Source organism: Lissotriton vulgaris, chromosome 4_1 (assembly GCF_964263255.1).
Source record: "Lissotriton vulgaris chromosome 4_1, aLisVul1.2, whole genome shotgun sequence".
Classification (NCBI taxonomy): domain Eukaryota; kingdom Metazoa; phylum Chordata; class Amphibia; order Caudata; family Salamandridae; genus Lissotriton; species Lissotriton vulgaris.
In genome coordinates, this window is record NC_141691.1 from 1,818,208,158 (window position 1) to 1,818,220,533 (window position 12,376).

General features: G+C 45.6%; 1 protein-coding gene across 1 annotated transcript in view; it reads right to left on the reverse strand.

Annotated features, from left to right (window-relative positions):
* CSMD3 (CUB and Sushi multiple domains 3) overlaps nt 1-12,376 on the reverse strand; it is a 2,596,150-nt gene that overhangs the window by 171,621 nt on the left and 2,412,153 nt on the right. The window contains exon 59 of the mRNA XM_086918068.1: nt 4,710-4,886. Within this exon, the coding sequence (XP_086774194.1) occupies nt 4,710-4,886 (177 nt within the window). The remainder of the gene's footprint in view (nt 1-4,709; nt 4,887-12,376) is intronic.

Consider the following 12,376-nt stretch of genomic DNA (forward strand, 5'->3'; position numbering starts at 1 on the left):
GGCGGGCGAAGGGGCACCCGCGCAGCGGGTGCGCCGAGAGGTGGGTGGATGACAGGAAGAGGCTTGGTGAGTCGCTCTAACTTGTTGCTGGCGCTAGTTTCCTCCGTGTAGCGCTTGACGTGGCAATACAATTCTGAACAATGTCCCACTCGCTTTTACTGTTGGCAGGTGTTTTGAGGCCTCAGGAGGGCGGGGGGCGGGCCAGCAGGGAGAGCGGACTGGAAGCTCTCCGTCGGTCTAGCAGGGACTTCTGGGAAATGAAGTCCCTGCACGCTCGCAGCCCCGCTGCAGCCACACGCCCAAGCCGCTTACCTCCTTACTGCCTCTGTGCTCCTTGCTCGCAGCTGCTGGTTTGCTTCCCTCCACAGGCGGGCGAAGGGGCACCCGCGCAGCGGGTGCGCCGAGAGGTGGGTGGATGACAGGAAGAGGCTTGGTGAGTCGCTCTAACTTGTTGCTGGCGCTAGTTTCCTCCGTGTAGCGCTTGACGTGGCAATACAATTCTGAACAATGTCCCACTCGCTTTTACTGTTGGCAGGTGTTTTGAGGCCTCAGGAGGGCGGGGGGCGGGCCAGCAGGGAGAGCGGACCGGAAGCTCTCCGTCGGTCTAGCAGGGACTTCTGGGAAATAAAGTCCCTGCACGCTCGCAGCCCCGCTGCAGCCACACGCCCAAGCCGCTTACCTCCTTACTGCCTCTGTGCTCCTTGCTCGCAGCTGCTGGTTTGCTTCCCTCCACAGGCGGGCGAAGGGGCACCCGCGCAGCGGGTGCGCCGAGAGGTGGGTGGACGACAGGAAGAGGCCTGGTGAGTCGCTCTAACTTGTTGCTGGCGCTAGTTTCCTCCGTGTAGCGCTTGACGTGGCAATACAATTCTGAACAATGTCCCACTCGCTTTTACTGTTGGCAGGTGTTTTGAGGCCTCAGGAGGGCGGGGGGCGGGCCAGCAGGGAGAGCGGACCAGAAGCTCTCCGTCGGTCTAGCAGGGACTTCTGGGAAATGAAGTCCCTGCACGCTCGCAGCCCCGCTGCAGCCACACGCCCAAGCCGCTTACCTCCTTACTGCCTCTGTGCTCCTTGCTCGCAGCTGCTGGTTTGCTTCCCTCCACAGGCGGGCGAAGGGGCACCCGCGCAGCGGGTGCGCCGAGAGGTGGGTGGATGACAGGAAGAGGCTTGGTGAGTCGCTCTAACTTGTTGCTGGCGCTAGTTTCCTCCGTGTAGCGCTTGACGTGGCAATACAATTCTGAACAATGTCCCACTCGCTTTTACTGTTGGCAGGTGTTTTGAGGCCTCAGGAGGGCGGGGGGCGGGCCAGCAGGGAGAGCGGACCGGAAGCTCTCCGTCGGTCTAGCAGGGACTTCTGGGAAATGAAGTCCCTGCACGCTCGCAGCCCCGCTGCAGCCACACGCCCAAGCCGCTTACCTCCTTACTGCCTCTGTGCTCCTTGCTCGCAGCTGCTGGTTTGCTTCCCTCCACAGGCGGGCGAAGGGGCACCCGCGCAGCGGGTGCGCCGAGAGGTGGGTGGATGACAGGAAGAGGCTTGGTGAGTCGCTCTAACTTGTTGCTGGCGCTAGTTTCCTCCGTGTAGCGCTTGACGTGGCAATACAATTCTGAACAGCCATTTATAAGCCAGTGTTGATCCTGCTCCAATAAGAACAGTGCAGCCCAGCCAGGTCCTCCCTGAAGTGGAACACAGGAAACCCAAAACAGGTTTCATCCTGATAATTTAGCCCACCAAAAGCCACTAGTAACTCTGCCCCCTTTCAAGTATTAGTGAACAGCCACTTAGATTTTTTTTTCTGAAAACATCAGAATCAGAAATTAACATGTGGAACAGGATCGATCCACAGCTCACCCTACAATCATATGGACCCGCAATACAACAATCAAGGATTCATCATGTGTCTCTTTTAAACCCATCATGACTGCAGATTTTGCCAAACTAATAACTTACAGTAAACCACCAGGCTCACCAGACGATCTAATTTCATGTTCGCTCTGGAAATGTATAAAAGAATAGATAGGCCCTTAATGAATAGAACTCGTGCATTCTTCATTGTCACCTAAAACCTTCCATGACCAGTTTAAACATGTCATTATGCATCCTCTTCCTAAAAATAAAAGGCACTCTTAACATTTTTAGTACTATTTCCGTGTTTTGAAAAGACAATGATCTACAGTTCCAGAGATGTATTGGAGATAATCATGGTCTGCAGGACCATCAATCAGAAATCATAGCTGGCAGATGCACCCAATTAGTTGTAACAACCTTAGAATAATGTTGGATTGTGCTGTGAATGGTGGTGGATGGTGGTGATGTGGGGTCCTAATTGTAATTGACCTCACTGCCTCCTTTGATACCACTGACTCGACAAACCTACTGCAATGCCTCAATTCCTTTGGAATGGGTGGAACTGTTTTATCATGGATCACATCATTTTAACCAAACAGGTCTCAATTCATGCAAGCCAATATCTTTAACTCCCTGACAAAGCCACTTCCATGTTAGGTTTAAAAGGAGCTATAATTTCGTGTTTTTTACTTTATCCTTACCTACGTCCTCGTGCATTCCTGCTACAGAAGTATCAATCAAAATCTTACTTTTATCCTGACGACAAACATGTATTTGTGTTCTCTCCTCCAATCCTTCCATAAATACCTCAGATATTTCCTTCACACCTGAAACCATCAAAAACTCAGTGGTGTTACAAAGGCCCCCTCAGTCCCAGCAGTGCCTGGGAGGGGGGCCGTAGTCCAGGGGGCCCCCTCAGTAAAGTATCCTGGCCGGAGAGCTCCTGGCGGTCTCCGGTGGGGGGTGGGCTGCGGCATGTACTTTGCAGGGGGCCCCCTCAAGTTTTGTTACGTTACTGCCAAAACCAGATGAAAAACTATTTCTTGAAACTCAGCCACAGCAACATTGAAATACCCCCGCTCTTCCACAAAATAAATAGTTGGGACCTTATTTAATGGCTTTCCACAGTGTGCCAATGCCCTGCACAAGTTGATTCTGTCCAGATTCTTGGCATTGTGATTAACACTAACCTTTCTTTAGAGTCCTAGATATCAGCAGTCACTAGCTCCTGTCCTTTTACCGTAAACAATTAAGAAGAATCTTCCTATTCCCTTAATCTCCCACATAGTAATATTAGCAAATGTCTCTGTGCAGTGAAGACTGTTATATCTAATTGTTTAAAGCAGTTTGTGAAATGCACAAACTATTTTATGGCATAATTTCAGTTTGTGCCAATAAATTTAGGTAATACCCTCCTCAACAGTTTAGAGCAGCTACATCTACTTTTACATTGAGGAATATAAATAATTTATGGAAGACATTTTTGAATTCATCTCAGCCATAACTAATTATAAAGCCTGCATCCCAATCCATCACTGTTTGCCCTCCATGTCACCTCAGATTAGACTCAGTCATATGTCAATCAGTCTTGGACCTGGTCTAATAGAGACCGTGCAGGCCAAACTGCCAAGCCAAATCTTGTCTGAACCTAAAGCATACCAAGACCCAGAAAGGCCCATCTGGGCCTCTTGAATTTAGGGCAGCTTGGGTACAGTGGCATAGTGGCCATGGGACCCGTGTCTTGGCATACCCATCACACATAGAGCATCGCAATGAAGAAAACAACAGTACGATTTTTTCTTTTTGCCGCTAAATCCAAAATGTATTCCCCTCTGGAACTGAGATCATCTGCCAAGCCTACTTTTACAGTTCCAAAATTCAATCTTCTCAAATAGGGAAGGAGATTCCTCCAGGTCCTTGGTCCATCCCCCTGTAACACACCTCCTTTACACTCTTGCTCAGAATGTTATCTATTTAAATCCACAAACTTTAAAAAAAATCTGGCATTTTACTTTATGAAAAATGGCACACCTAAGCAATATCCCCTCAGCCATATAAATGAGTCCCAGAAAATGTTTTATATGAGTGAAGTTGAGCTTTACACATTATTATAAACAATTATAACTACATGGTCACCCAATAGCATCAAGGCACTAAAATTGAAAACAGATAACCCTAAACATAAACAGATATCAACAGACTGCAAGATTCACCAACCAAAACCTACCAAAAAAGAACAGACAGGCACATAAAGATGTGATTGATGGAAAGGTGAATTTTTAGTACTTTGAGGAAGATGAGGTTCGCAGTTGCACATTACTCCAAAGGATTGTCACTGAAGTGAATCCTTTTTAAAACAAGATATCTTCACCCAGGAGGGGATGTTTATCATCACATGCATGCAGGCATGCACGGCACAATTGAGCCAGACAGGAATTTAGGGGCAGTTTTATGGCTGGCCCGTTGCATGAGGGCCACTTAATTAAGACTCTTTCATTGGTGGGAATACAGAGTAAAGCTCCACATGCCTCAGATATGAGATAAATGGTGAGCACATACAGAATCAAATTTTAAATACCTTGGATTTTCTCAGCTGCTTTTCTAGAAGACCAAAGTAAGCCACATTCACATAATCCAATTGAGAAAAAATAGTAGTCTTCACTACTGAGACCCTTTTTCTTAGGAAGTAAATGGAAACTTTTTCAGCAGATAGAAACAGAAGTAATGACGTTCATAACATAAAGAGCGGACTTAGGTCCGACAGTTTCCATTACTGAAATCAGAATGTCTTGGGTAGGTTAAAAGGGCTTGATAAATGAATATTCAACATAGCATATTTGAAACATAGATTTGCTTTCAAACTTACTTGTACAGTTCGGTAAGGCCCCTGACCATGTTCCATTAGCGGTGCACTGCCTTGCAGATGATCCAGAAAGAACATATCCTTCCATGCATGAATAAATGACAGAGCTGGAGAATGCTGTTCCATCAAGGCGAAATACCTTGCCATTAGCTGGTGTGCCAGGATTACCACATTGAACTGCTGTAAGGTGAAATGAATGAGGCATTATTAATGTGTTAGGAGCATTCAAATACACAGATTTAAGACAGCAATAGCACTACATTGAGAAAATATGTTATTGCTGCAATTTACTCTAGCAGTACTCCTGAATTCTATGAAAAAAGACAGAATAATTGATGTGCTACTCCAGAAGTAATCAAGAAGTGCTACAAGAGTAACTTACTCATGCTACAGTCTTTGTGAATAGGGTCCAATCTGTATATAGACATGATGTTCACATGCATATTTTTTTCACCGACTTTAGTGATGACTCAGACTCAGGGACTATATCTACTAAAATACTGTTGGACGTGGTTCTTTATGTAGGGTCATCCCCAAAGGTCTTGCCTTTGCCCTCCACTTTTTGCTGAATTCATTTAGTTGGCATTAGGAGTCTGTTACTTGACCACTGCTAGCCACTGCTAATCAGTGCTAAAGTGATTGTGCTCTGTCCTCAAAACATGTTACATTGGCGTATACCGATATTGGCATATTTACTCTACGTATAAGTTCCTAGTAAAATTGCATTACATGTGCTAGTGACCATGCAGTACTGACTGTGCCACCCACTTAAATAGCACTTTTAAGATGTCTCAAGCCTGCCATTGCAGAGCCAGTGCGTAAAGTCTTCAGCTTCGATTTCGACCAGGCAAAATAAGCCTTTTACTAGGCCCAAACCTTTCTTTGTAATACATATATGTCACCCCTAGGGGAGGCACTTGACAGTACAGAGGGCAAAGAGTGCAAAGTTTTACATGTCCTAGTAGTGAAACACTCTTACATTTGTTTTTCGCTACTGAAAAGCCTACCTCTCCCATATGATAACACTGAAGTTGCCTTATTACATTTTATAAGTTTGAAATTCCAATTGGGATTAGATAACTAGATTAAGTTTGGTGTCTTTGGAATCCCAATTTAAAATCCTAACTTATGATGAAGTTGGACCTTAAACTGCAGTTCTGCAAATGCCATTTTTAGCAAGTGGGCATTTTCTTGCCTAAGTCCTTTGGGGCCTGAAGAATGTCCCTGGGTCACATGAGTTTGTGTAGTGACAGTTGCGCTTTGCTTATTCCTCCTACACAGCCAGACACAAAGTGAAGATCGGATGTGACTGGTAAGTCCATCACTGGCAGGAAGGGTGGGAGGAGCTCAGCCCAATCCAACCACATTTACACTTAAATAGTCTTTGTCCGCTTTCCACACAAAGGTCTGCAGTCCCCTGGTAGTTAGTATAAAGCCAGTGCCAGAAAGGCAGAAGATGAGGCTTCTGTTTACTTCAAATGCATGCCTCTCGAAGCTTCTCCTCACTTCAAAGTCACAACTGTGTAGAAATATTGGACTTCAGACATCACAACTTCAGTATACTTCTGGACCTATGAATACTCTGCCAGTAAGAAGGACGGCTGTGCTGCTACAAGTACTGAGTGAAAAAGAGAGGTACACCTTGAGTAAGCCAAGGGAATTGGGGTTGTTAAACCTGGGAAAGAAGAGTGTTCCCTTGAGACAGAGCTAAGTATAGGTTTAGAATACTAGACCTTACAGTGTCAAAAGTACATACAACAAAAACATATGGAAGTTAAAAATTCATTTATTTTGAATAAATTATAAAAACACACAATAGGGCAAACTAATCTAGATCCCTAATCATAAAACACAATAAAACAATTCACTCAATAATGACCCGCACTATTGAGAACAGACAGAATGGGTACAACATAAACATTGTTGGTTACAACTTGTACATTCCTGCTCCGTAGTTAAACCACCAGTGTTGTACTGCTACGACATCGGCATATCAAATCTGGTGTTGGACACTTGAATTATACGGTATGTAGCGTCAACGCGTTTCGGTGGGTTCTCTTATTGGTTACCACCTTTATCAAGACAAGTAATATTCTGTCTTCACCAGGGAATGTATACACTTGCCCCTAGATTAATGAATGGACTCTTATAATGTTCAGAGTTAACTTCCTGATCCCAAAAAGCAGTACCACTGAAGCCTTCTTGAATTTCTGCTACCAGTAGGTTGTCCTGTTGTGCCTGTTACGGTTCGTATGAATCCCCCTTAATTCACTATTCCAAGTTAAATTAGACGAAGTGAAAAAGACAATTTTTTCGGTTTGTTTGAAGACTAGGCCACAGTTGCCATTGGAGGTGTCCGTGAGGTCCCAGCTAGCGCAGGTTGTTTATAGGTTTGGTCCCTTCTGGTCACTTCCTCCCTCTTGGCTTTTTCAGTAATTATCTACTAGGATGGCACGGGGTTCCAATGTCCATCTAGTAATCTTTCCTGGCCTTTATTCAATTACCTATTTCTAAGGTACTTGTTCCGCCATCTGTGGGGGTCCGCCTTGAATGCATTCAAGGCGGACCCCCACAGACGGCAGAACAAGTATAAACAACCTGCCCTAGCTGGGACCTCACGGCAGTGTAGCAGTACAACACTGGTGGTTTAACTACGGAGCAGGAATCTACAAGTTATAACCAACAATGTTTATGTTGTACCCATTCTGTCTGTTCTCAATAGTGCGGGTCATTATTGAGTGAAGTGTTTAATTGTGTTTTATGATTAGGGATCTAGATTAGTTTGCCCTATTGTGTGTTTTTATAATTTATTCAAAATAAATGAATTTTAAACTTCCATATGTTTTTGTTGTATGTACTTTTTACACTGTAAGGTCTAGTATTCTAAACCTATACTTAGCTCTGTCTCAAGGGAACACTCTTCTTTCCCTGTTACAAGTACTGCCACTCTGCTGGACTGCTTTTCTGAAGGAACTGCTGCCTTGCTTGCTGACCTCTTGCCTGGTGAGAAAGAACTGGAACTGCAACTTCATCTTGAACCCAGGACCCCAGAATGATTCCAGTGACTAGTCTGCTGACCTCCTGATTTGAGCCTGAGAGACATAAAAGGCTCCTCAAACAGATCCCAGACCCATCTGCAGCATGTTACTGAACCCCAAGTGGTGCCTCTCAGGTCCTGGACACTTGATGTTGCTCAAGGGCTCTTAGATCAAGCTTCGGGCTCTTCGCAATGAACAAGCCCAGCCACACTGAGACCTTGCCGCTCGCACTGAAAATCAGTGCGAGCCCCCACCAACTTGTCTTTTCACACTGCAGCCTCGACTGCTCATAGTGGACTGACAATGCGAAGCTCCAGCCCACTCATTCGTGATGCCCAGCCCGATCTTTACACCATGCCGACAGCATCCTGCAATGCTTTCCTCATGCCTCATAGCCCTCTACAATTTGAAAGGGTCTCTTGTTACAAAACCTGAGCAGGTAAAACTTCAGCCAGACTAATCTTTGACTGTATTCAGCTTGTACTCCATCGTGATCAGCCTGAACTTTTGGCTTTGACCGGGTCTAGCGCGACCAGATAGCTGCCATTGTTGCTTTATGCTATAAAAACTCATAACTCTGGTTCTTCTGATTGGATTGCTGTCATTTTGGCCTTTTTATATTTATTAAATTCAGCTATATTTGTTCTATCTTGGTGTGGGATCTTTTTGTATGGTGGTGTCACTGTCGTGCAGTTTGAAGTGTTGCACAAATACTTTATACATTGTGTTAGAACTGGGGGTCTCTAGTTAGCAGAGGTAGGTACCTTTGTCCAAATGGGGACCCTTTCTTCTAGTCAAGGTAATGGGCATACACACTTTAGATAACACCTGCTCACCCCCTCGGTAGCTTGGCACGAGCAGGCAGGCTTATCCCAAAGGCAATGTGTAAAGTATCTGTACCAACACTCACAGTAACACAGTGAAAACACCACAAATGAACACCACACCAGTTTATAAAAATAAAATATCTTTATCTAAACTAAACAAGACCAAAACAACAAAAATCCAACATACAAAACTCAGTAGAATGTCTTTAGAAAGGTTGTTGCAAAAATAAACTTGTAGCTGATGAAATGGACAGTTTACTCACAAAGTACCTAGGACGCATAACACAAAATAAACAAAAGGGTCACAGAGAAGGCGATGCATTGATTCTTCCTGCGCTCTGGTTTCGATGCGACAAGATGGCACCTCGATGCATTGCGGCGATCCGGCGCGATGTGAGAAAATGGCGTCTTTACTGCGATGTGAGAACATGGAGGCAATGTGTGCAAGCGAACTCAGTGGTTTTCTGTGCCGCGACAGGCCCTGCAACTCGCTTCTCTGTTGATGCGACAGCACCCTCGGTGACTGGGACACGCTTCTCAGGCATTGCAGCAGCATTCAGGAGCAGTGTATTTCCTCAGTGATGTGACGGCCCTGTGGCCCGCTTCTCCGGTGATGTGACATCAACCTCTGTGCAGCGGCATGCTTCTCCGGTGATGCGACTGCGAATAGCGGCAGCGGCGACATGCTTCCTCGATGATGCAACAGCGGCTGCTGCAGCGGCATCACGCTTCTTTTGCAGCGTCGTGCTTCCAGCTCCCTTCAGCAAAAAGGCCTCACACACAGTTACAGGCCCTCCTGGCAAACTGGAACTCCCTGCACGGAAGTTCAGGGAAGCTGGGGGTGAAGTGCTTTTGTGCCTGGGACTTCACAAACAGGAGGCTAGCTCTTCTCAAGCCCTTGGAGACTTTTCTTCAGAGGGACACAGCACACAGCAAAGTCCTTCTTCAAGCAGGGGACACAGCACACAGCAAAGTCCTTTAGTTCTCTCTTCAGTAGAATCAGCAAACTGCAGGCCAACCCCAGACACACAGCAAGGGCAGTACTTCTCCTCAGTCTCTTCAGCTGATCTTCTTTGGCAGGGATTCCTCTTGATCACGAAGTAGTCTGACTTTCAGGGGTTTCAGCTCTCATATTTATACCCCAAAAGTATTTGTTCCCTATGTGTGAAGGGTCCTGGACCCAGTCCAACCTGTTCTGGGTGCACTCTGCCAGTGCGCAACTTCTTCTTTTGTCAGTGTGGGCCAGGGTCATCAGATGTACCCTAGGAGGTGGAGCCAGCATTGTGGACGGCATGGAACAGCCCTATTCAGGCCAAAGTGCTACTCCTCCTACCACTACAAATGCAGATAGGTATATTCAGCCTAGTGCGGACTCACCCAGACTACTAGAGCCACCCCAACCCACCAGACAATCAATCCACAAACAGGCAGAGGCACAAGAAAGGTTGAACAAGAAAATAGCCACTTTCTAAAAGTGCTATTTTCGAACACTGAATTTAAAAACCACCCTTCCTAAAATATGTGTTATTAAATTCTGAGTTCAGGGGTAGCAGATTCCAATTTTCTATCTTGCGTCAATAGGAAGATATGCAGGTAAACATGTTACACAGCATTCCCCATTCTGTCTTATGGGCAAGATAGCCTTTCAATAGTGAAAAACGAAATTGGCAGTATTTCACTATCAGGACATGTTACCCACACTAGTACATGTCCTACCTTTTACATACACTGCACCCTGCCCAAGGGGGTACCTTGGGCCTACCATAAGGGTGTCCAATGTGGAAGAAAAGGGAAGGGTTAGGCCTGACAAGTGGGTGTACTGGCCAGGTCGACATGGCAGTTGAACTAAGCACGGGTACTGCAGTGGCAGGCCTGAGACCTCTTTTCGTAGCTACTCAGGTGGGTGGCACAATCAGTGATGCAGGCCCACTAGTAGCATTTGAATTACACACTCAGTGCACTTTAATAGGGACCTACTGGTAAAACAAATAAGCCAATCATGGATAACCAACCTCAATAACAATTTACACAGAGAGCATATTCACTTTAGCACTGATCAGCAGTGGTAAAGTGCCCAGAGTCCTATATCCAGCAACCACAGTCAGGAAAAACAAGGGAGGAAGAAGCAAAATGTTTGGGGATAACCCTGCAAAAAGGGACATTTCCAACACATTGTCTCTAAGTTAAGACTGACTGCTCTGTGCCGAACTACCAGGGAGTTGAGCACAGGCTAATTTGGGGGTTGCTTTGGGCTTAACTTGACAGGGATTGGGGTCGCTGCTACCAGGGCTCACACTCCAGTCAACCAGTAACCCAATTTCTCACACAATCCTTTAATGAACACAACATATTTTCTCTGAATTTGTTTCAAACTCAAATACATTGGCATCATATAGCGGCTGGCTTACTTTTTCCACATTAAAATTAAAAGTCTTCCTTCAATAACCCTCATTGAAGCTACACAAGCTACACAAGAATTTCAGTGGGGTCTTGGTTATTTTTCTCTCCATTGTACAATAGTCACTGCCCCTGTCTTGCTGTTCAACAGTTTAACAGTTTAAGCAAAACATATGATGACAGCAACATTAAAAATAATAGAAATATGGGCTGTGCAGATAGTTCAATACATTCCTATCTTCACAATTCTCTTCCCTCCATTTTACTTTTTTGCACCCTACATAAATAGCAATCTATCTAAGAACAGTGTGACACTGGTGCCTCCTTGTTGGAGTGAAGCTAACTCAAAAGAGGGATAACCACTGCAAACCCAATGTGCCAGCTGACTAGGATCATAACAGAGGGACTAATTTTCTCCAGATTGCTCACTGAGGGCTGTTCCTCAGTGGATTGAAAAGCATTCAGCTTTCTTGAAATCCCCTCACAACAGACGACTCAAAAACGCTGCCTCCAAATGCCCATTGCTGAGAGGACTGACTTTGAGAGGTGGCTCTGTGGGTCAAAGGATTTTGTAACCTCCAGTAAGGCATGCAATAACTAGTGTTCAGTCCACTCTAAAATGCTGTCACTGTTCAAACCACTGCTGTGATCTGAGGATGTGGGACTCACTCTGACTCCGTCTGTGACTAATTATTCCTTGACTGAATTGAGCTCCAGAAAATCAACCACGTGGAGAATTCACTTTTCTCAAGTGACCTAATTGTTCACCACATCACAGCCACTGACATTTAGAGTCTGACCATGGTTAAAATATTCCTAACAAGAGCAAAGAGGACACTTATATCTGCACTTTTCTGTCTGTATGATAAATTTAGTACCCAGGGCATCAACGCTCCTACTTGTCTGTGCTTTCCCCAATTACTCCTATTTTGACTTTTGACTTTGTTGAGATACCCCTTCAAAGATTTTTTAATATAAGATATCTACCATGTGTACACACTAGGGGGCAGATTTATGAGTTCTGGCACATCTCTGCAAATCAGCAGGGATGCGCCAGAACTGATGCGTCACGCAATTCCCTCCTTGCGGCACCACAGAAGCGCCGCATTTACAATGCGGCGCACCATGGTGCAAGGAAGGGCAGATGCGTGACGCATCTTGTGGTGTACGGGCGGCGCATTGCTGGAGTAGCGTCGCAAGTGCGACGCAACTCCTGCAATGTACAGAGGCCACCCATACATAACATGGTGCGTCACTCCTTACGCCTCCTTCAAGCAGGCGTAAGGATTTGACGCAGCAGCCTCGTAAAACTGACTCAGTGAAATCTTGTAGATTTCACTGCGCCAGTTTTACGGGGCTTTCCTACGAGGGAACGCCCACCCTGCGACAGAACGCCCACATGAAACCT